Here is a 20,825-nt window from a genome sequence, read left to right as displayed (position 1 = left end):
CAGTTTCTGGAACAAATATAGACCATTTTTATGGACGCTTTGATAATAGTACACTTATCCCATCTGCTGTTTTAAACTTTGATCTTGGAGTTTCTGACCATTGTATGACTGGACTGAAAATCAGTTGTCTAAATAATGTGCGTAATGTTAAGAATAAGAGTCCGGCAGTCGTTCAAAAAATAAATTTTAGCGCTCTTTATAATTCACTTCGTTACGAAAAATGGGAAACTGTTTATGCTGAAATGGATGTGAGTAAAGCTTACAATTTATTTTTGACTACGCTCCAATCGCACATAACAAATTCTAGCTTTGTTACTTCACCTAAACGTTCTGAGACTATTCTAAAACCCTGGATGAATCGCGATCTACTTAAGAAAATTAAACTTAAAAATAAATTACGCGTCAAATGTCGCAAGCATCCTACAAACACTCGCCTCCGGAAGCGTGTAAAACACCTCACATGCAGTAGAAAGAATGGAATGTCGTCAACGATATTCTTAATCGGAATAAGGAAGACCAAACTAATTCGTTTGTTCTAGATATCGACGTTAAACTTGTTTCTCACCCGTTAGAAATTTCCACTCACCTGAATGATTTTTTCATTACAATTGGTAAAGCGTCCGCTCCAAATAATAATAATATACGCTGCACTTGCAACAACCGCTTAATTTACTCTGTAGATACTTCTCAAGGTTGTAGTTTCTTCTGTGAACCAATTTCTGGGTCAGAGATTTTAAGTTTAATAAATTCTTTGAAAAATACTGATTCTTCTGGGTATGATGGTATCTCAAATCGTACTTTAAAGAACATTGCTTTCTATGTTGTTGACATTTTAAAGCATTTATTCAACTTAAGTATAGTCACAGGTGTGTTTCCAGCCGATCTAAAATGTGCTATTGTCATACCATTACAAAAGAAAGGTAATAAGAAAGATAAAAATAACTACAGACCTATTTCTCTCTTGCCATCAATCTCTAATGTTTTTGAGAAGAGTGTTAAATGCAGAGTCTTGCAATATTTGGATAAAATCAAGTTTTTTATTCCATTGCAATATGGATTTCGGTCAGGAATATCTACTGAAGACGCTCTTCTTAACTTATGTTCATTTATTTATAAAACAATGGATGTAAAAGGGACTTGTTGATATTACAAAAGCTTTTGACATGGTTGACCATAATATTCTTTTAAGTAAGTTGCACTCAGCAGGTTTCCGTAGAAACGTTCTAGATTGGTTTAAATCATATCTAAATTTAAGAAGTCAAAAAGTGAAAGTAAACAATAATCTAAGCCCACCTAGACTAATTGATTTGGGTGTCCCGCAGGGCTCAGTCCTAGGACCAATTTTATATAAACTCGCTTTTTTCAATGTCTTTTGTAGGAAAAGTTACAGCATTTGCCGATGACTTGGCAATCGCATATAGATCAAACAATACTTTTAATTTTTATGTGAATATAAATCACGATGTGAGCCTCCTAAGAGAATGGTTCGCTTCTCATAAGCTTATTGTAAGCAATAAAACTAAACTAATGTATTTTGGTCTTGGTAGAAAGGAAGCAACTAGTGGTGATATTATTTTTCACTCTGCAAGTTGTTTGCGGCACAAACTTTGTACTAGTGCTTGTATTGAAAACGAGTCTCGAGTTAATTATTTTCCTTATTTAAACTGTAACGCAATGTGCTTCAACGTCGAAGTTGTCAATAATTTTAGATATCTGGGTGTTATAGTCGATCATAACCTAAGCTGGTCTTCGCATATCTCAGCTATGAAAGTTTACTTGCTAGCAACTGTTCGCTCTTTTTATCGCCTGCAAAAACTATGTGCAAATAGTGTATTGAAAATGATGTATTATGGACTTGTACAGTCAAAACTTCAATATGGCATAAGTTGCTCGGGCAGTACATATTCTAGTAGAATTTGACCACTCTTAATGTTGCAAAAGTGTCTTATACGAAGAATTTGTAATGCTAACCGTTTAACGCACTCGATGATTCTCTTTAGACGATTAAATATTCTTCCTGTAAGACACTTGTACTACTTTAAAGTATTAAAATTTTTTTTTATGAGAAGTGGTCATCTACATAGTCCAATATACACGTCACGTATGTTAAGGAGCAATTCTAATGCAACTGTTACTGTGCCTGCCTCACGTACAACTCTTTATCGAAACTTCTATACCATAGTATCGTGTATGATTTTCAATAAGCTTCCCGAAGATATAAAAACAATTCGAAGAATAAGCGTTTTCTTAAAGCAGGTAAAACTATGGCTTCTGGGGTTGGGCCATGAAGATATTGAAGTTCTGTTACGGCCTATCACATAATTGGCTTCCAATTCAAAAATATTGCAACATATTTCATTACTACTTTTTTATTTTTATTTAATTAGTTCACTTGTAAGTTCCTTGCTATATAATGAACCGATGTACTTTATTTCTATTGAATTTAAATACGTTATTTCATTTTATTTTAAAAACTTTTATTTTGATACATTTTGTATCATAAATTTGTAACCTTTATAACATTGCAACATGTTTTCTTGCTACTTTCATATTTCACACAATGTGCTCACTTCTAAGTTGCTTGCTACGTAATGAACCGATGTGCTTATTTCTAGTTATTTTGATATTTTATTCATCATCATTATTAAACCTTTCTAACTCTGTTTACATGTTATTTGATTGCACCCCGCATTCTAACTTCCATTGTAATCATTAGAAGAAATGGCGTTATCACTGTTCTCATTTTGATCACTCAACGCCATTAGCTATTATCTTATTGTATCTACTTATTGTATGTTCACTAATGTACTAATGTTAAAATCTGTTAAATTTCATTCATAAGATAATACTGAATAATAAAAAAAAAAAAAAAAAACACAATATCAAATAGATTAAAAGGGAGAACAAGACACCACATGGCAATATCGGGAGGCCTTTAAGGCTTCAATTATTAAAAATCTACATAAATAAACATGTCACCACAAATTGCACTAGCTGGATGATTTAGCACAACAATTTGTCAAATTAATATTTCTATAACAATTGGAGGATGTCTACTGCTAATGGCTTGGGCATGTTGGGGGTACCACGTGGCATGTTTGTTATTGTAGGAAATGAACATAAGAAATTTACATAAATAAAACAAAACATCAAATTTGGAACTAATTTGATTAATTAACACATATGGTGGCATGACATAACAGAGCTACAAACTTGACTATTATTAAATCTATTTCAAAGTTAATTTTTGGACACATGAGTATGAGTAAGAGATGCTATAGACATTGAAATCGTGGAGACATACACCGGGATTATTCACATGGTGAAATCATAAAGCAAACACAGTAATACTGACACAAAAATATAATTCACGAGGAACTACAAATCTTGAAAAAGCACATGGCAATACGCCATATATTATAACCTAACATTTACAAGAAAACATCTTTGTATCTTTGTGCTACGGGTTTTTTTACTTTGTGACATGTGTTAGTTGCTTAGGCACGTCTAAATGTCGCAAGTATACTACCTTATACGTTTGTTAGCCTGGCGATTTAAGAGGCAAATTAACGTTCCTCTTGCCATCTTTTGGAATTGAAAGATTCAATTCCTAAAACCAAAAAAAAAAAAAATCCACGAAGTTTGCTAAAACTCTAACTTGACAGCTGTTTTATTCAAAACGAACGTGAAACTGTACGTGAAAAATTTAAAACATAGCAATATTAAAACAAATGGCAAAATTAAAAGCTGCAACCAAATTAAAAATCAACGGGCTCATTAAAGAGTTTGGTTCGGATACCTTTTATACTGATGGATCCATTTTATTCTGCAGCATCTGTTCAACAAAGGTTAATCATGAAAAAAATTATTATATTCAGCAGAACATCAAACGTGAAAAACATGTAAAAGGGACACAATTAATGAAAAGCAAGACCCAAATGATAGTGCCTTTTGTGCAGAAGAATGAGTTTTACGAAGATCTCACTAAAATGACGATTGCAACCGACATTCCTTTCTATAAGTTAAAGAGTGGAGTATTTAAATAATTTTTTGAAAAATACCTTCGCAAAACTTTCCCTGATGAATCCACTATAAGAAAAAGTTATCTTAAGGATTGTTTCGACTCCGATTTGCAGAAGATTCGTTTAGAAACAGGGGAAAGCCGTATCTTTGTGTCCATCGACGAAATTACGGACAAAGCTGGTCGCAATGTAACCAATGTTATTGTTGGGCCATTGCATGAAAGCGGACGAGGTTATCTATTGGCCGTGGTGGTGTTGGAAAAGGTGAACTCGTCAACAATTGCAACACTTTTTGACGATTCTATGCACATCCTATGTCCAGAAGGACTCCAACGCGAAAAGGTTTTGGTATTTGTTACTGATGCGGACATAAAGAAGAGTGCGTCGTTGTTAAAACTACTTTACCCCAATATGATTTACACAACTTGCGTCGCGCATGGTGTACACCGGGTCTGCGAATCAATATGCACAAGGTACTCTGATGTTGACACGTTAGTTTCAAACTTAAAGAAAGTGTTTCTAAAAAGCCCAACAAGGGTGGCCATTTTCAAAGGAATGGAACCAGCTCTACCTCTTCCCCCTCGGCCGGTACATCAAAAAAAAAATTATTATTTTTTATTGCTTGTAACTATTATTGTATTATTTTATGCAGGTGATTACTCAATGGGGTATTCTTTGATTCTATAAAGATAATAGTTGACCACTTAGTAGATGACGCGGCATGTGTCACTTTCGCAAAACAATTGTTCAATAAAGCATCTATTCTGGAAAATATAATATACATAAAACATAATTTTGGATTTATTTTGAAAGAAAAGGTTTTCGAAAGACTTCAGAGAACAGGTTGTTTAAGCATTGTGTGCTAAAAAAATTATTTACTTACATGTAAATTCTAAGGAGCCCCCATTGGCGAAGTATTAAATAGTTTAGATAATATTCAGAGGCGGCTTTCAGAAGCGCGCGGAACCACTTCCAAAGTGGTTTTGGAAAAATTCCATGCCGTTTTTACAGCCAACGTAGGTTTGGAGACAATTAGGACGGTTGATAAAATATTAAAAGGCGAGGAGAACGCCCTAGTCCCTAATAATTTGGAAGCTTGCACGGTTCCATATTTAAATTGGGCACCACTTTTATCAGCTCAGGTCGAGCATACTTTTAGTACTTTCAAGGCATTTCTTCGCGATAATCGAATGAAAATGCTACCCGAAAACTTTAAGATGCATCTTGTGGTGCAATGTTACTACAACTTTAAAGAGTAAAGTTTTTATGTTTAAAAACTCGATTCAAACCAAATTCAAATCAAAGTACAAAACTTCATGTAATGAAACTAAATATTTTTGTTTTTTCGTTTTCGTTATAAATTCTAAGTAAAGTGATTTTTTTCTTTTTAAAAATAAATGAATATTTTGCTTATTTATAAATTGTTTGCCTTTTAATTGCCCTTTGTTTGTTTTTTAGTGCCTTTTTCTGCCTTTTTCGCTACTTTTTTTTGCCTTTTTTAGAAATTTTTAGGTCCTTAAAATCCGTTCCCTGGTTATAATCTTCACACAAACATAGAAAAGGTTCGTTTAGTTGGAAATTGCTTCTGCATTGTTTAAGAATTATAGGTTTATAATGCCTTGAAACTCGCCATTGAACATTCAAGTTTACTTCATTCAAAATAAATGGGCTTGAAATCGATCCATTTAATAGTTTAGCCATAAATATTACACCTAGCATTTCTCTACAACTTGCAAGAGTAGGAACATTTGTAGATTATACGAAGAGTCCCATTGTTGATTTCTCAAGACGAAAAGTAAAAAATGTTTTTGAATTGATTCTAGCCTATCCACACGAACTTGATTCCAAATATTGGTCTCACCAATAATGTAAAAAGGGTTTTTGTAACGTAAAGACCACTAAACTCTTTTGACCATCTTTTCACAAATGCTACATACATATTTTGTTTCGGTTGAGACTACCGATGTTTCCGGTTGACTTAAGTAGGATATAAAACAAAAAGCTAGGCTCTACGACCGATTAAGTCGATAGTAGCTACTGAAAAAATAGAGTTTTTTCGAGAAGTTCTTGTTCATATTCTGATTGAAGAAATCTTACGATAGGCTTTCGAAGGGCTCGGCAAGTGCTTTGTCAATCGTTAGCTGTTGGTGTATAAGCTTTTAACGCAATTTAAATTAAGACATAGCAACATAGATGCAACTTATCTCTGCACAACTCTGTTTTGCTTAAAAACCACCAGCGGCAATAGTATTCAACTTAGGTTATTGTGTATGTTAGTACTCGCCTCATTCAAGGTCGAGTTCGTTTGCCAACATCTGCATCTATATGTTATGTACTAAGTTAGATATGTTAACATGTATACATTTTTTTGTAAATATTTCTTTGTTTGTTTTTTTTTTTTTTTTGTATAAACAACAAGCCGGCCTTAGAAATATATTCAAGGTGTGGGTTTCTTTCAATTTCCAAAGGAACATTTTTCCAACTCGTCTCGCTTTTATTTCTTGTAGCGAAAAAGTAAACTCTTCACTCACTGCGTCGTACCAGCTTTTCGTGTTTTTCGTAGTAATTTAATTAGTCCCATTATGTCATTTAAGAAAATTAATGGTTCGCTTTTGTTGTCGTTTAAATGTCAACAGAATCTGCTACAATCGTCGCGACGCGTCGTCTATCACTTAGGGCGTTGTTACACCGGCGCCTAAATAATCACTAGCCGCTGCAACTTTTCTCATGTTTTTCATTTTTCCTGCATAATTTCGGCCAAGTGAGCAAAGAAATGAAATAAAAAAAGGTTTCTAGCACAAATTTCATTTTACTCAGAATGTTTACCCATCTGCAGTAAAAGTGTATTCAATTTTGACGCAGACTTAACGAAACTCCGTAGTATAATAAATGCTCAAACCAAGGGTTGAAACTTTAAAGTTTAAACCAATTGCTCTTGCTTAACAGTTTTTTCGCTCACTTTCAATTTTATTGTCCTGAGTTGAATGCAATAAAAGGGGCTGATCAATTAAGCTGTGGTTATTGTTGTAGTGGTTTACCCCTCGACAAAAGAGTGTAACTCTGTCATGTAAGGCTTCTCAGCAAAAATTATCTGTCTTCGCAAGTGCAGTTAGGAGTGGGCACAAACATATAAGTAATGCGGCAGTTACTCACGAACGTACGTACCAAAAACGTGTCAGCTGACACGACCTATCTTATGAGTGTGCAATGTAAGCAAAAACTCACCGACGTGCAACGCCCGTACGTACGTAGCCCGGAACGTAGAAACCAAAACAATTTTGATTTTTTCCGTAAGAACGTGTCAGCTGGTCGCTCTCTCACTAGACAGAGTTGCCTAGTAAACTTTTGTGCGCTAATTTTTGACCGTTTGCAGTTTTATGCAAAAACACCTAATTAAAGTTTGAAAAATTGTGAAAATAATTCGAAATAATTATGTAAAAGTGCAGATTATAAATATATAATCTATTTGTATTTATCTAATATTAATTCCAGCCTTTTACAACATCAAAAATTAAATTGGAAAAAGTTGATGTTTCCATAAGCATGCATGCAAAATGGTAAATGGCAACAGTGCTTATCTGTAAACAATACACACACAAATATGTTATGTACATGTACACAGACGCACACATTGATTTCTACGGGCTTGAGAGTTCGGTCAAACGTGTTTCGTACGACAAACGTCCGTACGTACGGCACACGTCGGTGGGTAACTGCCGCATAAGTCATTTTGAAGAAAAGAGGAGAGTGAGTGAGTCGCGCTTCACACACGAAACCTAATAACTACGTCTTTTCTCCTCAAAATCCTGGAATAACTGCTGAATGTCCACATTATGCATACCAAGCACATAGGAAACTTCCGTCGAGACAGCACTCCACGCTTTCTTTACTGAGGAAGAGAATGGGATTGCCTTGAAGAACTTCATTCTAGGTATCTTTTTCGACACAGTTGGAGCTTTTAGCAACATATATCCGCAAGCCGCAAACGATTTTATTGTGATATTCATGGGGCAACTTCTAACGAGAAGAACGATCATGTCCGGGAGACTCCCAAATCACAAAATATATATTTTATAATTGCCATCGCCAAAATTTAGGGTTCGAATTATTACGGTTAGGTGGATAGAACCACATCTGTTCTCACAGATGACTCCAAGCTTAACCACGATGTGGGCAGTATTATCTGCTTAAAATATCTCTGGCTATCTCTAAGTGCTGAGCTGCCGAGCCATTGCAGCGTGATCCCAGCAGAGCTAAGAGCCATAAGGGAGGATGCTCCTTGGCTACTATATAAGAATTGCAAGGCGCAGCAGCGATCAAAATTCTTCCGGGATGAAACACTTCCGCATATATAGAAAAGGATAGCAGAGAGGCACTAAAAACCAACTAGTCTCTCGGTGCACCACAAAGAAGATGTAGGCCCTGGTCACAGTACTTTACCAGGGCCCCTTTTGCTGTCGAACTAGCGAGGAAAGCGGACCGATTTATTTAAGTCCGAAGTCTGAATTTATCGAGATAGCCTATGCGAGATGGATACTGTAATCCACTTGTGAGTTGTCTTAACAAATTTGGTCTGATATAAATGAGAATCGAGCTAGATTCCTTATTAATCTCAATGGTATCTCCTTATTCCCATTGATTTTGTTATTAATGCGACACTATCTGATGAGGGTATACGGCGCATCCATGGCAATCACAACGAATGACTTCTCTCGAAGCTGTCGGGTTGAGCAGTATAAATAAAGTGTTGATTTTTTCCTCTGCAGACGCCCGACTCTAGCCAGGACAGGCATAGAAATACTGAACCGGCTGATAATCGGAACTTGGCTCTGCTGAAATTTAAGGTATCCTTTGCCACATTAGACGAACAAGTTCGTCAATTTATGCATGTAAAGAGAGAATTTGCTAATTCAGTTATATTACAGCCCGGGTAGGTGCAGTCACAATAACCTAGCCTACCAAGGAGCGCAGTTCTTTGTCAGCTAATGATATGATAGATTCTGGTATTAGCACCAAGATCAAGATCTTTTGCTACACTACCTTCAGATCTAGGTATGCCATATGATAGTCCATGTAACATCGGCCTAATATCGTCCTTACTTTTTCACGCTCAAATAAATATACTTTCACTTGTGTCTAATGCCCTTATTGCGAAGATGGTCGCTCATCAGTTTTAGACATCGTGTTATGACGTTTTATTGTCTTTTGGTAGTCGTCGTTTGTTCCTTCACTTTTTGCGTGTCACTTACATAGTTCGTTGTTGTCTTATGCTTACGGACTAATGTACGTCAAATTATGCGTCGTAGCTCTTCTTTTATTCTACGAGTATATATTCCTCTTCTATATATTTGTGGGTGGGCCATGTTGACAAGATGTATTGCAATGAATTTTAGTGTATGCAACGGGATGGTGAACCCATGAACTTGTTTAAGGACACAGTGCTACTAAGTAATTGGGGTTTTTGTTAAATAAACTGGATGATAAAAATAGTAACATATATACACACATAATGATTGCACATTAAAGTGGGCCGTTCCATGTTAGCAGTTTGCTTGTTTCTACCCTCATTTTACAATCATTGCCCTTAAACAAAGTGTCCAATCAAAAGCTTGATAAACATACATTTCATGTTATGTTGTTGCTTTGCGTTGTTTGATCATTAGAAGTGGTTCTAACAATATTTAAGCATTTTCGCAAAGACTTCGGAAGAATACAAATAATAAGAATATTGAAATAATCTGGCATAGCAAAACCTCTAGAGTGAAGTTCTATTAGAGGGATAGAAATTCCTGTAAATAATCGAGATAGGGTGAAGCATACATAGGGGAATAGATGGTAATGAAACAGCGGATCAGCTAGCTAAAAAGGATGTATCGAAAATAATCTCTTCCTTATCCAAACGTAGTTGGTAAATTAGTTTACTGAGTCACGCTCGTAACCTCGCGTATTAAATTCTAATACCCAATTCTTACAAAAGAAGGGAGCACACTTTCCCAGGTGCCGAGGGTCACTCTGAGTCAAGTTCGATATAGACACCGCAATTGGTTAAAATATTCCTTATTCAAAGTTACACCCTGCATATATACCATGTACCATCAACGATCTCTTTAAATGTAACGTAGAACCAACGCCCTATGGTCCAACCTTTTTGGAACTGCCATCTGCTTTTAGAGAACTTTTCGAGGACTGCTGATAGTTCGTTAGCAGCCTTACCCATCGGATGGGCAACCAACCAACCACATTGTGCTCATAAAGGTACCAATTTTTGTTCCCAGAAGACAGATCGGCTTACAGCAGCTACCTTTTAAAATGTCAAGCCGACTATAAAGTTCTTATTAAGCTTATTATTGTGCTCTTTATCTCTAGTTGTTGTGGGATTGTCTGTCTTCTTTCCTTGAGGATTCATCAAAATGATATTGGTGCTAAATGAGTTTGTTTCGTCTGACGTTCGTTTCGTTAGCGAACAATATGTGCATGGATCTCTTTTCTGAGCAACGGGGATCTCTAGGAGTAAGTTAAGTCACTTCGTGGTGATTGTGCTCTAATATAGGCATTTATTGCAGAAGCCTTAATGAAGGTACTTATCAGTTTCTAAGAAATTTCAAGGATCTTTTGTCCGTACACCGTCAAATCCTATACCAAAATTTGTATCTGTGGTCATAAGCAATAACCGGATAGTGATCATTTCAGGGTGTATGGCTTGGGCAGATATTGTCAGACATCGGCGTTCCTCTCTCTCCTTGCCAAGGAGGTAGTTTTAAGTTAGTTAATGGTCTTTTGGAAAGTCCCATAAACTGATATTCCAGCAGAAACAGCCCCTTAAACATTTGTTTGGGTTGTTATTTTGAGTGCATCCTTCATTTAGAAGATGAATGCCTCTTTTACTACTAAGAAGGAGATGAAATTATGAAAGGTAACTCCAAATATTTTATTGTGGCTTGCAGTCGATAAGACCTTCAAATGGTAGTATATTCTCCAACGCCGGGAATAGATAGTTCATAAAAAGGTCAGGATTTGAGAAGTGAAAGAGGTTTTCTGGCCATGTCTTTTAGTATCGAGGTTCAGCATGCTCAAAAGCGAGGCGAATATATTGGGACAGTCACGTCAAATTATCATGGCACAGAAGATACCCCAGCTGTTAGGGACTGTGCTCTCGTAGGTCATACTTTGCGAGATACGACAAACAATAGCATACGGGTTTTACTATAAAGCAGCAGACCAATATAAGGGTTCGTATGCCCTTATGACACTCACTCAGCCTGTCCACCTCTACACTCATTTAATCCATCCAGAAGGCAAGGAGACACGATTGAGATATAAAAGGATGCTAGTTCGGTTCTCATCTGACATTGGTTTTCGCAGTAAATGCAGACATGAGGAATTGTTTGCACATTACCTGAGAAGAACCCATATACCCTAAGTACTCGAAAATGCTGGAAAATTTAATTGTTAAACCCTTCTCATTACTTTGAGCTTAAGATAGTATCTCTACTTTTATGAATATTATGCAAAACTTTAATATTCCATCCTCAGGTAACATCGGTTCGATGATTTCCAATATGAATGTGGCGCGTGTCGAATTCCAAAATCGCATGGATGGCGTCAAACAGTATATGGCATTCCGCAAAGTGGGTCATGAGCTAGAAGCGCGTGTGATACGTTGGTTTGCCTACACTTGGTCACAGAGTGGAGCGCTCGATGAAGAGCGCGTACTGGCTGCACTGCCAGACAAACTAAAAGCGGAAATCGCGATACAAGTGCATATGGATACATTGAAACAAGTGCGCATATTCCACGACTGCGAACCGGGACTATTGGAAGCGCTGGTGCTAAAACTCAAACTACAAGTATTCAGCCCAGGCGACTACATTTGCCGTAAAGGCGATGTTGGCAAAGAAATGTACATAGTGAAACGTGGAAAATTATCAGTGGTGGCAGATGATGGTGTAACGGTTTTTGCAACACTTGGCGCTGGTTCAGTATTCGGTGAGGTATCTGTGCTAGAGATTGCTGGAAATCGTACCGGAAATCGACGTACGGCCAATGTGCGTTCTTTGGGCTATTCCGATCTTTTTTGTTTGGCGAAAAGGGATTTGTGGGAAACACTTTCCGACTACCCTGAAGCGCGCGCCACGCTTACAGAACGCGGTTGTCAATTATTGCGCAAGGATGGACTGTTGGACGAAAATGTGTTTGCGGGTGAGTACGTGCTGCATTTTTTTTTTGTAGTTATAATAAGAGCGAACAAATAAGATAAACTTTAGTTTGTTTTTTTTTTTTTTTGTTTGCTACATAAATACAAATTTTGTATCCATTTATTTACAGATTCACAACGCGCACACGATAGCATCGAAAGTGGCATCGAAAAGCTCGAGATGTCTGTGGAGAATTTAAATGTGCGTTTGGCACGCTTACTGGCCGAATACACAGCGAGTCAAGCGAAATTAAAACAACGTCTTGCGAAACTGGAAGCGAAGTAAGTATGCAGGGTATGAATAAAGTGGGTAAGGTGATAACTTTGTTAGAGGAAAATGGGTTAGGCAAATGGGGTGTATACTTGAAGTGAGCAGGAATTTTTTTTGAAAATTTGAAGGAAAATTTTAAAACAGAAAACTAGAGTTCAGTGAATTCTGACCGAAACCAAAATGTCCTTCAAGTTACTTTCACACTTTGTATTCTGTACTTAGATACACAGGATGTACAAGTGCCAGCTCAAACAGGTTAATGAAAATTAAGAGATATTCGGACGCAGACAGATATGCTTAACACATTGATTACTTTATCGCTGCCCACATAACGGCATTCGACTAAGTTTTCCTGTGTTTATTGAGATTTATGTTTGTAACGAATGTATTGTGCGTTACTGAAAATGAAGGTTACTGAAATGATGCAAAACAACAGCGAACCAGGCAAGACAAATAGCTCATGAAATCTAAAGAGCGATGAATGTGATGTTGGTATAATCATCAAGAACTGTTTTCCAAATCAATAATAGGTTAGGTTAGGTTAGGTTAGGTGGTAGGTTAGGTTAGGTTAGGTGGTAGGTGCCCTGATAAGTATAGCTCACTTGGACAACACGAAGGTCCGTTGTGATACCACATACACCAAAAATAACGGTAACTTAGATCTAGCTACTTAGAGAATCGTTGGGTAGCAACAATAAAGCTCCGAATGATACCGATCTCAACTTTGGATAAATCCCCGGGAGATCGAAGTGAGTCGCGACCGAAGTACTTTTGCCTAGTTCTGGCAAAATATGGGCAATCAAGCATAAAGTGATTTGGTGATTCTACCTCATCATCCTCCATACAACTGCAGCAGGATGGAGTTTCCAGTATACTGAGAAGTACCGCATGGATACCCATGGGAAAGTGCCCTGTCAAAACACCAATGACCATTGATAGGTGAGCCTTAGTGAAGGCAATTATTTCAGCAAACCTCCTGCCATCCACTTTCGGCAATAAAGATATTACTACCCAGCAAGACGTGGTGTCCGCCCAACGTTTGCTGAGCTGACTCGAGGCCTAGCTATGGAGGAGCAATCCACAGGTGGCCAGCGGAATCCCGAAATCCCTACAGCAATCTTCATCCGGTTCAGTTGTACCGATGCGGACTAAGAGATCCGCTTGACAGTTACCCAGGATAGCACTATGGCCCGGGACCCAGATAATCTTAATTGTAAAATAATTCGATGCAATCGTAAGCGAGGTCAGGCACCCCCAGACCACCCTCGATCGCACTGTAATAATACTTTGAATATATATTTCAGAGAATAATGGGATATGGTTGCACAGAAGGGACATATAGTCAGTGACTAGAACGTCAAATGGCCACAGGGTCAAGTGAAATAATCACCACTTCAAATCGTCACAACGCTAAATTTCAAATTCGGACATTGCACAGAAGAGACATATGGCCAGTGACCATAATGTAAAAAAGCCACAAGGTCAAATGAAGTTACCACCTTTTCAAATGGTCAAAACGCCAAATTTCAAATCTTGACATTGAACATTTGTCATCGCCAAGTATTATAATGTTAACAAATGGTATTTTTACTGTTATGCTAGCGCGTTTTTCTTTTCCTATGTTCTCGGTTCATTCCAGTGAAAATACGAACTAAACCAGAATCCACGAGGATTTCCTAGAAATAAGAAAAACAATTTTAACTAAGAAATAAAGTGTTTCTGTTCAATCTAACGCGGTGGCCAGTAAAAAAGGCGACAGACGTAGAGAAGGATGTTGGGTTTGAGGTATATAATACTCAGTTTCTTCCAAGTATTGTGTTATTCACGCGTATGAGCCAGCAGACCGCCCCGAACTTCATGCATAACTGGAAAGATTCCTCAACACAATGTTGCTGTTGTTACAATAAGCAAAAAAGAGCTCTGCCAACAGCAGTTTAACATATTCCACATACCGCAGTCCTTTGCCAGATATGAATCCGGTACTCTCCGTAGAAGCTAGTGCCTTCTGTTACTAGCCTAACTGCCTTGGGAACGATTTTTTCGGCCTCTTGAAACTTTGTGTCAGTACATTGTAGTCGCCTATCGAAAGAGGAGTATTTTAGGCACCTTAGCACGTTGCGTAGGGTCATGTTTGGCAACTTTAACCACATTATGGACAGCGAAGGAGCTTTTATTCCTAGAATTGAAACATTTAATTTCTACGAAGAAAAATAATCCACACAAGTGTATACCAAACTACTTGACTGCATTTGATCATAAAATAAAAAACCAACTTGTTGACGTCGACTGACGGTAAGAATCGTCCTGAATTTGCGCTGTAACTAAGTTGACCATGTAGGGTCCTTTTCCTATTGGTGCGTAGTGAGTGAGAAATTTGCCCCCACTGATACATTACATCGTTAAATCGAAGGTTGGTCTCAGTGAGCAGGTATAAGAGCAAAGTTGAGGAATCATCAACTGTCAATTTCCTGAGCAGCTTCTCAATGGCAAATTTTCCTAGTAACACAATAAGAGCCTTAATATGCATCGTAATAGAGGAGTGGGACACAGTTCATAACAGGATAAATCTGAACTACTCTGTCGATAAACTAGCAAATAATACTATAACAGCTTCAAAGAATGCTGTACTTCTTGCTAGGCAAGAGCATGAGATTGGGTCTGCGGGGAATGTAAATCAGCGGCAGCTGAATCAAAGAGCATTGGACTGATGAATTTTGTCATATTCTTTGTTATCTAAAAGAGAGAGGGCGTAGAAGCATGCCAGTCGTGCCACAGTTTACCAACTTGTCGGTATGATATAAGGCACTGCTTGATCCAGGACAATATTGAGTTGTTACAAAGCCCCAAAGAAACGGCTCTGAATGCTAATAGCCCTAGCTTGTTGAGTGCTTAGGCAAAGAGGCTCAGAAGTTATTGCGTTACATTTGAGGAACGATGGCTCTTAGAGACTTTTGTCACGGATACCTGGAACATATCAAAATTGTTTTTCTGTAGGTGAGATGATGTGCAATGTTATTAGGCTGATCTGAAAACTTCTGAGACAAATAATTTTTAAATTCTATTTCGAGACTGAATTAGAAATTATTTAATGGTTTATTATTTATGGTTTTTATCATATAAATATGTTGCCATTTCCGCATAATTTCTGCCATATTTGAAGCTGTTATAATATCATTTGGGAATGGAAACGGAAAATGTTTAAAATTAATTTGAGAATGTTTCAGGGATCGCTTGTGGACTTATCTCCTTTCGGCAACAGATTTTAAAATAGCAGATAAACAGATCCCAAAATCTTGAAATAATTTCAAATATAATGCCAAAAATATGGCCGAAGTTCAGAACCTATCCATAAAAATTATTATTATCATAAGATCCCGAATATATATGGTAGATATTATATAACGATCCCCAATAGGAAAATTGTCGAGTAAACAATAACAAACAATCACAGAAATCACATGAAAATGTTCTGAACAGCCCCGAATTCCAGCAATCGCTAACGCTTAAACCCCATCGCCAAAAATGTCTATACCATTATCAGTTGCACAGAAAAGCATGCAATTTTTAGTACCATGTGGGCAAAAGGAATAACCGCCTAAGTGCTACTTAAAGGTGTAGGCGTTAGGCTGTTATTCCCTGCGACCATATGAACGTACATGTTGCACACTTTTCTGCGCACTTGATACTCTTTTAGATATTTTTGGCGATGTAGTTTTAGCGTTAACGAATGTTGGAATTTGGGGGCTGTTCTTGAATTTTCGAGGTGGCCCTGAAATAAACCAGCGATGATATTTAGGCCAAGATTTGGGAGATCTACATGCCAATACTGCGACTTGTCAAGAAATATTTTTACCAAATTTAAATTGTTCTATTTTGTGAAGTCCTAGGTATAAGTTTTGTAGCTGAATCTGCATATCCTTAAATTATTTATGTATCATTTCTCTTTTTACTTTATCCAGCTCTCAATTAACCGATAACTCGAATACGGGCCCTGGAGCTGCGGAACCTCAAACGCGTCCACGCAGCGGGCGACTATATTCGCTGCAACCAAACAAGCGTGTACGTCCAAAATGTTTATTGACGGCGACCAAAGCTGATAAAATAAACAAACAAAATACACTGTAAAAGTTTAGAGCATAAGATGCAAATTAAGATGCCAAAAACCTAAGTCAGCCAATCAGCGAAACAGCCGCAGAGTAATCGAAAGCCAACGTTAATGCGAACTTAAATAAAAAAACAAGCAAAAATCTTCGACTCAATTAACCAAAAAAGTTACTAGAATAAATGCGCGAAAAATACTTGCAACAAAAGTACATGAAAAAGTTTTTAAAGCGATGTTGAAAGCGAAAGCGTTGAAGGCCAATATGGAAATGAAGAATCGCTTCGTTCGCCTTCGTGCATTGATTGTCTTACATGTTTCCAAGCGGAAATATAATTTGCTACTCGTATGACATTTCCATCGATTTATTCTGGTAAAGCTTCTTGTTGTTTTTGTCGCTGTGATAGCTGAAAATGAAATACGTCCTTACATTAGTTGGGTTTGGCTAACTAAAGCGGCGTTTTGTAGTTCCCTCCCATTTCTACAGTCAACTTGTACGTGCCGATGCTCTGAGATGCGATACTAAATGGTGATAAATGAATTCAAATTCACAAATTTAAGTACTTAAATTGTAAGTCTAAAATAAATTTAAATTAGAAGGTTCCAAATATGTTAAGATACGCATACATATGCATAAATATAGTACGTAAAATGGTATGGAATATGTATACATTAGGGATAATTTATACACATACTTACATTCACAGGAAATAAGTACTTATTATAAGGGAATCTAGCAAAATACATAACTAAATTATAAACATATTTCCATACACATGTACGAATATATTTTATATGTTCAGCCAATCTTTAATTTCACATTTGACAAAAATTATACCCCAGGGGGGGAATTTTTGTTTTGTGAAACGAAGAAGTGTTTTACATTTGAATACATTTTTTTTTTTATTTTTTTTTTTTTATATCATGGAACAAGGATTGCCCCCTGGACCCTAAAACCATAGTTCGATAACTTATATTTTTGTGTGACACTGCGATGTTCAATCACGCTCGTCGTGTCTCGTCCTGAATAGTAAAATCCCCCTTCTCACTGGTCTCTACTTCTAATTTTTTGCGTGATAATTTTTTCATATAGATTGAGGATATTGTAATTTTAAGAATTCTCGAAAAATATTAAACTCAAAAATTTCGTATATGAAAATTCCCTTTATTCATTACAAAAATGTTAGTAGAAGCTCACAATTTAAAGTATTCGCTTACTTCATTTTCAACGCGTTTAATCAAACTCATTACACAGCCCTTATATTTCACCGCTTATATACCAGTTAGTTGCCTCGTAATTTTTTCTCCAAGTATCTAGATTTTTCAAGAGCACCCTTCACGAATAGTTGCTTACTTACATCTGTATCTCAAATTTTCTGTGGTTGTTGTAGCGATAAAGACACTCCTCGAAGGCTTTGGGGAACGCTATCGATATTCCTCTGCCGGATGTGGCTCCGAAACGTTTCAATAACAAGCACCATTAAGGTACCGGGCACATAAACAAAAACATGAGGTGTCATCCATTACCATCACCCCTTCAGAGGTTTAAGAAGCCATCAAAGAGTCCACGGCCTCAAAATCAATTAACCCAGATGTTATAGTCATGCCAATACTAAAACACCTTTCCGCTGAGGGAATAATCTATCAATTGCACGTTTTCAACCTGTCGTTGAAGTCCTTTGATATTCCCGAACAAAGTCGGCGAAACCAGGTAACGAAGGCGAGTCATATCGACCGATATCAGTCCTTCCCCCAGAAGCGAATACATTGAAACATTCATGCTCCCTCATTTCACTGCGTATATGAGAAGTTTTCTAGTTAATTGATGCTTCGAGATCTGACAACTTTGCCGCCCTTCTTTGTTATGGTAAGTGTAATGAAGAGAACAAGGAAGCATTTTTGTAGGACGCATAATTTTCTGGAAATATTGGTGAAGAAATACATTGATAAACCTTATAGTAGTTCTGTAGAAAAAACCTCTAGTTCAAAACTGGCGCGTTTCTAGTGCATTCGGATCCACTACTAGTTCGCCATCTATCTCTTTTACATGCTTCCAACTGGCGTATTTAACATAGCGATGTCATAGGAGGTGGAAAGTGTCCCAGATGCACTACCTTTTCCCTAGTTCTGAACAGATACAAATTCATACTTTAATACTGGTTATTTTTTGACATTTTTGCAATAGTTTCGAACTAGTGTAAAAGTTTACAACTTAAACTTAGTTCTTTTCTTCGTGCTATTTCGTTGGCGCCGAACCGGACCGAAATTCTACATAGTTCCGAACCAGTATGGGACAAAAGGCATACTCAGAGTCAAATCTCCTTGAAACTGGTAGCAGTTTTTTGGTTGGTGACCTGTTTCTCAAATATATACATATATATTTAATGTGAAACATAAAAATCCAAACTGTCCAATTTATAGCGGTAGAAAATGTAGTTACTAACGAACTTCTACTTATTTGGTACTTTAGATCTAGTTCCGAACCAGAACTGTGTATAACTAGTTAGTTACTTCCCTTCAGGGTAAGTAGTGAACATTTCTATTATTATTGAGGGCTCATACTTCGTAAGTTCATTCGCATAGGTCCTAGAAACTAGTTTCTGAGAAAAACAAAAATCGTTCCTTTTTGTGGTCCACCCTAATACGTCTGTATATGTACGAATAGGAGACCTAGTGAATTACCAAATATTTTATATCTAAGAAGATTGTACAAACATAAATGTGTAAATACATGCAAATATATTGATTTTCAGGCAAATAAAAAATCTGTAGATTAAGCAAAATTATACCGATAGCTTAAGCGACAAGAGAAACTAAATGTGCCTCAAACGAATACTTAAGGTATTTAAATAAAAAATAAATTGAAATTAATAATAAAAAAGTATTGGAAAACGAATTAGATAACTTACAATATTGGTTATGTTTATATAGGAAAATAAAAGGGAAGCTTTTGCATTCTTACAGAGAAAGTTTTCAAAATTTTAACTCTTGAATTCAGGGCATTATCCTATCCTACAATTGAGTAAAGTTAACTACAAGTTTCTACCAATTTTCCAACCGAATTCAGGAGCAGTTCTTACAAATTTACGCATTTTTTGCTCACTGTATGCAAATTTTTCAAACTGAAGAAAAAAATGAAGTTTCTTTTGCACAATTATACACTTTTTTCTAAAGACATGGCGGAATCACGAACAAAGAGAAAAATTGTTCCAACTTAAGGGTCATTCTCTCATGTGAACTTTTAAATTCATCTATCTTAAAAAACAATTTTTTTCACCAAAAGTATTTTATCCGTGAGATAAATCTTACTTAAAGCTGGCATAAAAAATGGACCTTCGTTTTTTAAATTTTCTCCTCTTGACTATTCTCATATGAAGAAAGTTTGATAACAAAAATTGCATGTTTATACATCTAAATATATATTATTTAAATATAAATTTGTATACTACTTAATAGCATATCGATTAGAAACCAAACTATCATAAAGGCGATGAATTTTTCAATTTTTAGAACATAAGTCCACTATATATACTTAGAAATAAATTTACTATACGAATTTTGAAAAATAACATTATAACTAAATATTTTAATTCAAAAATATTTATCAAGACATTAACTCCAACTAACATGGCATGTATTTGGGATAGTGTAAGTATTTATAACACACGCTGAAAACATTATCCAAGTTTAAACTAATTTTAAACAACAATTTGATCAATTATAAAAGTAATGAATTATGTGCTGATTTCTTGACCAGTTATTAATGTTAACCGAGGAGTTTTAGGGTATTAGCGCTTATTATATTTTTTCGATCTCTCTGTCATGCGATCTTACTAGGAATCAATCGACACAATACTTTCGGAGGACATGAGCTGGATAAAGATACATGCACAGAACGGTTCAATTCCTATAGACTTATAACACTTGTTTTGCCCTGAATAATAGGCATAGATACAAATTTACACAAATTTACATATATAAACCAAATTAAAAGCACTCCCGTATACCCTAACATTTAAATAAAATTTATATGGAAGACTTTGATTTTCATATGTGAGTGCAAAGCAAAAGCACTTTCATATGTTGAACGAGCACTTCGGTATAAACAACAAATTTACACTAACAAATTGACAACTAAAAACTATTCAAAAATATTATGGCACTGAAACAAATGTGTATTCAAAATTGATTTATTAGGAAAACTAAAATTACTCCAGCCATTTAAGGGTTTGACCCCGG

The 20,825-nt window shown here is 36.4% G+C and overlaps 1 protein-coding gene across 4 annotated transcripts in view; it reads left to right on the top strand.

The window, feature by feature from the left end:
• Positions 1–20,511, top strand: part of CngA (Cyclic nucleotide-gated ion channel subunit A) — a 231,406-nt gene extending 210,895 nt beyond the window's left edge. For all 4 annotated transcript variants that reach the window (XM_067776120.1, XM_067776123.1, XM_067776122.1 and 1 more), the window contains exons 6-8: positions 11,556–12,221; positions 12,348–12,498; positions 16,447–20,511. In XM_067776120.1, the coding sequence (XP_067632221.1) occupies positions 11,556–12,221; positions 12,348–12,498; positions 16,447–16,612 (983 nt within the window). In that variant the 3' untranslated portion in view covers positions 16,613–20,511. The remainder of the gene's footprint in view (positions 1–11,555; positions 12,222–12,347; positions 12,499–16,446) is intronic.
• The last annotated feature ends 314 nt before the right edge of the window (positions 20,512–20,825 follow it).

This window comes from Eurosta solidaginis, chromosome 3, assembly GCF_040869045.1.
Source record: "Eurosta solidaginis isolate ZX-2024a chromosome 3, ASM4086904v1, whole genome shotgun sequence".
Taxonomy (NCBI): Eukaryota; Metazoa; Arthropoda; class Insecta; order Diptera; family Tephritidae; genus Eurosta; species Eurosta solidaginis.
Note: the sequence above shows the minus strand (reverse complement) of the source record. Positions and strands in the feature narration are given on the sequence as shown.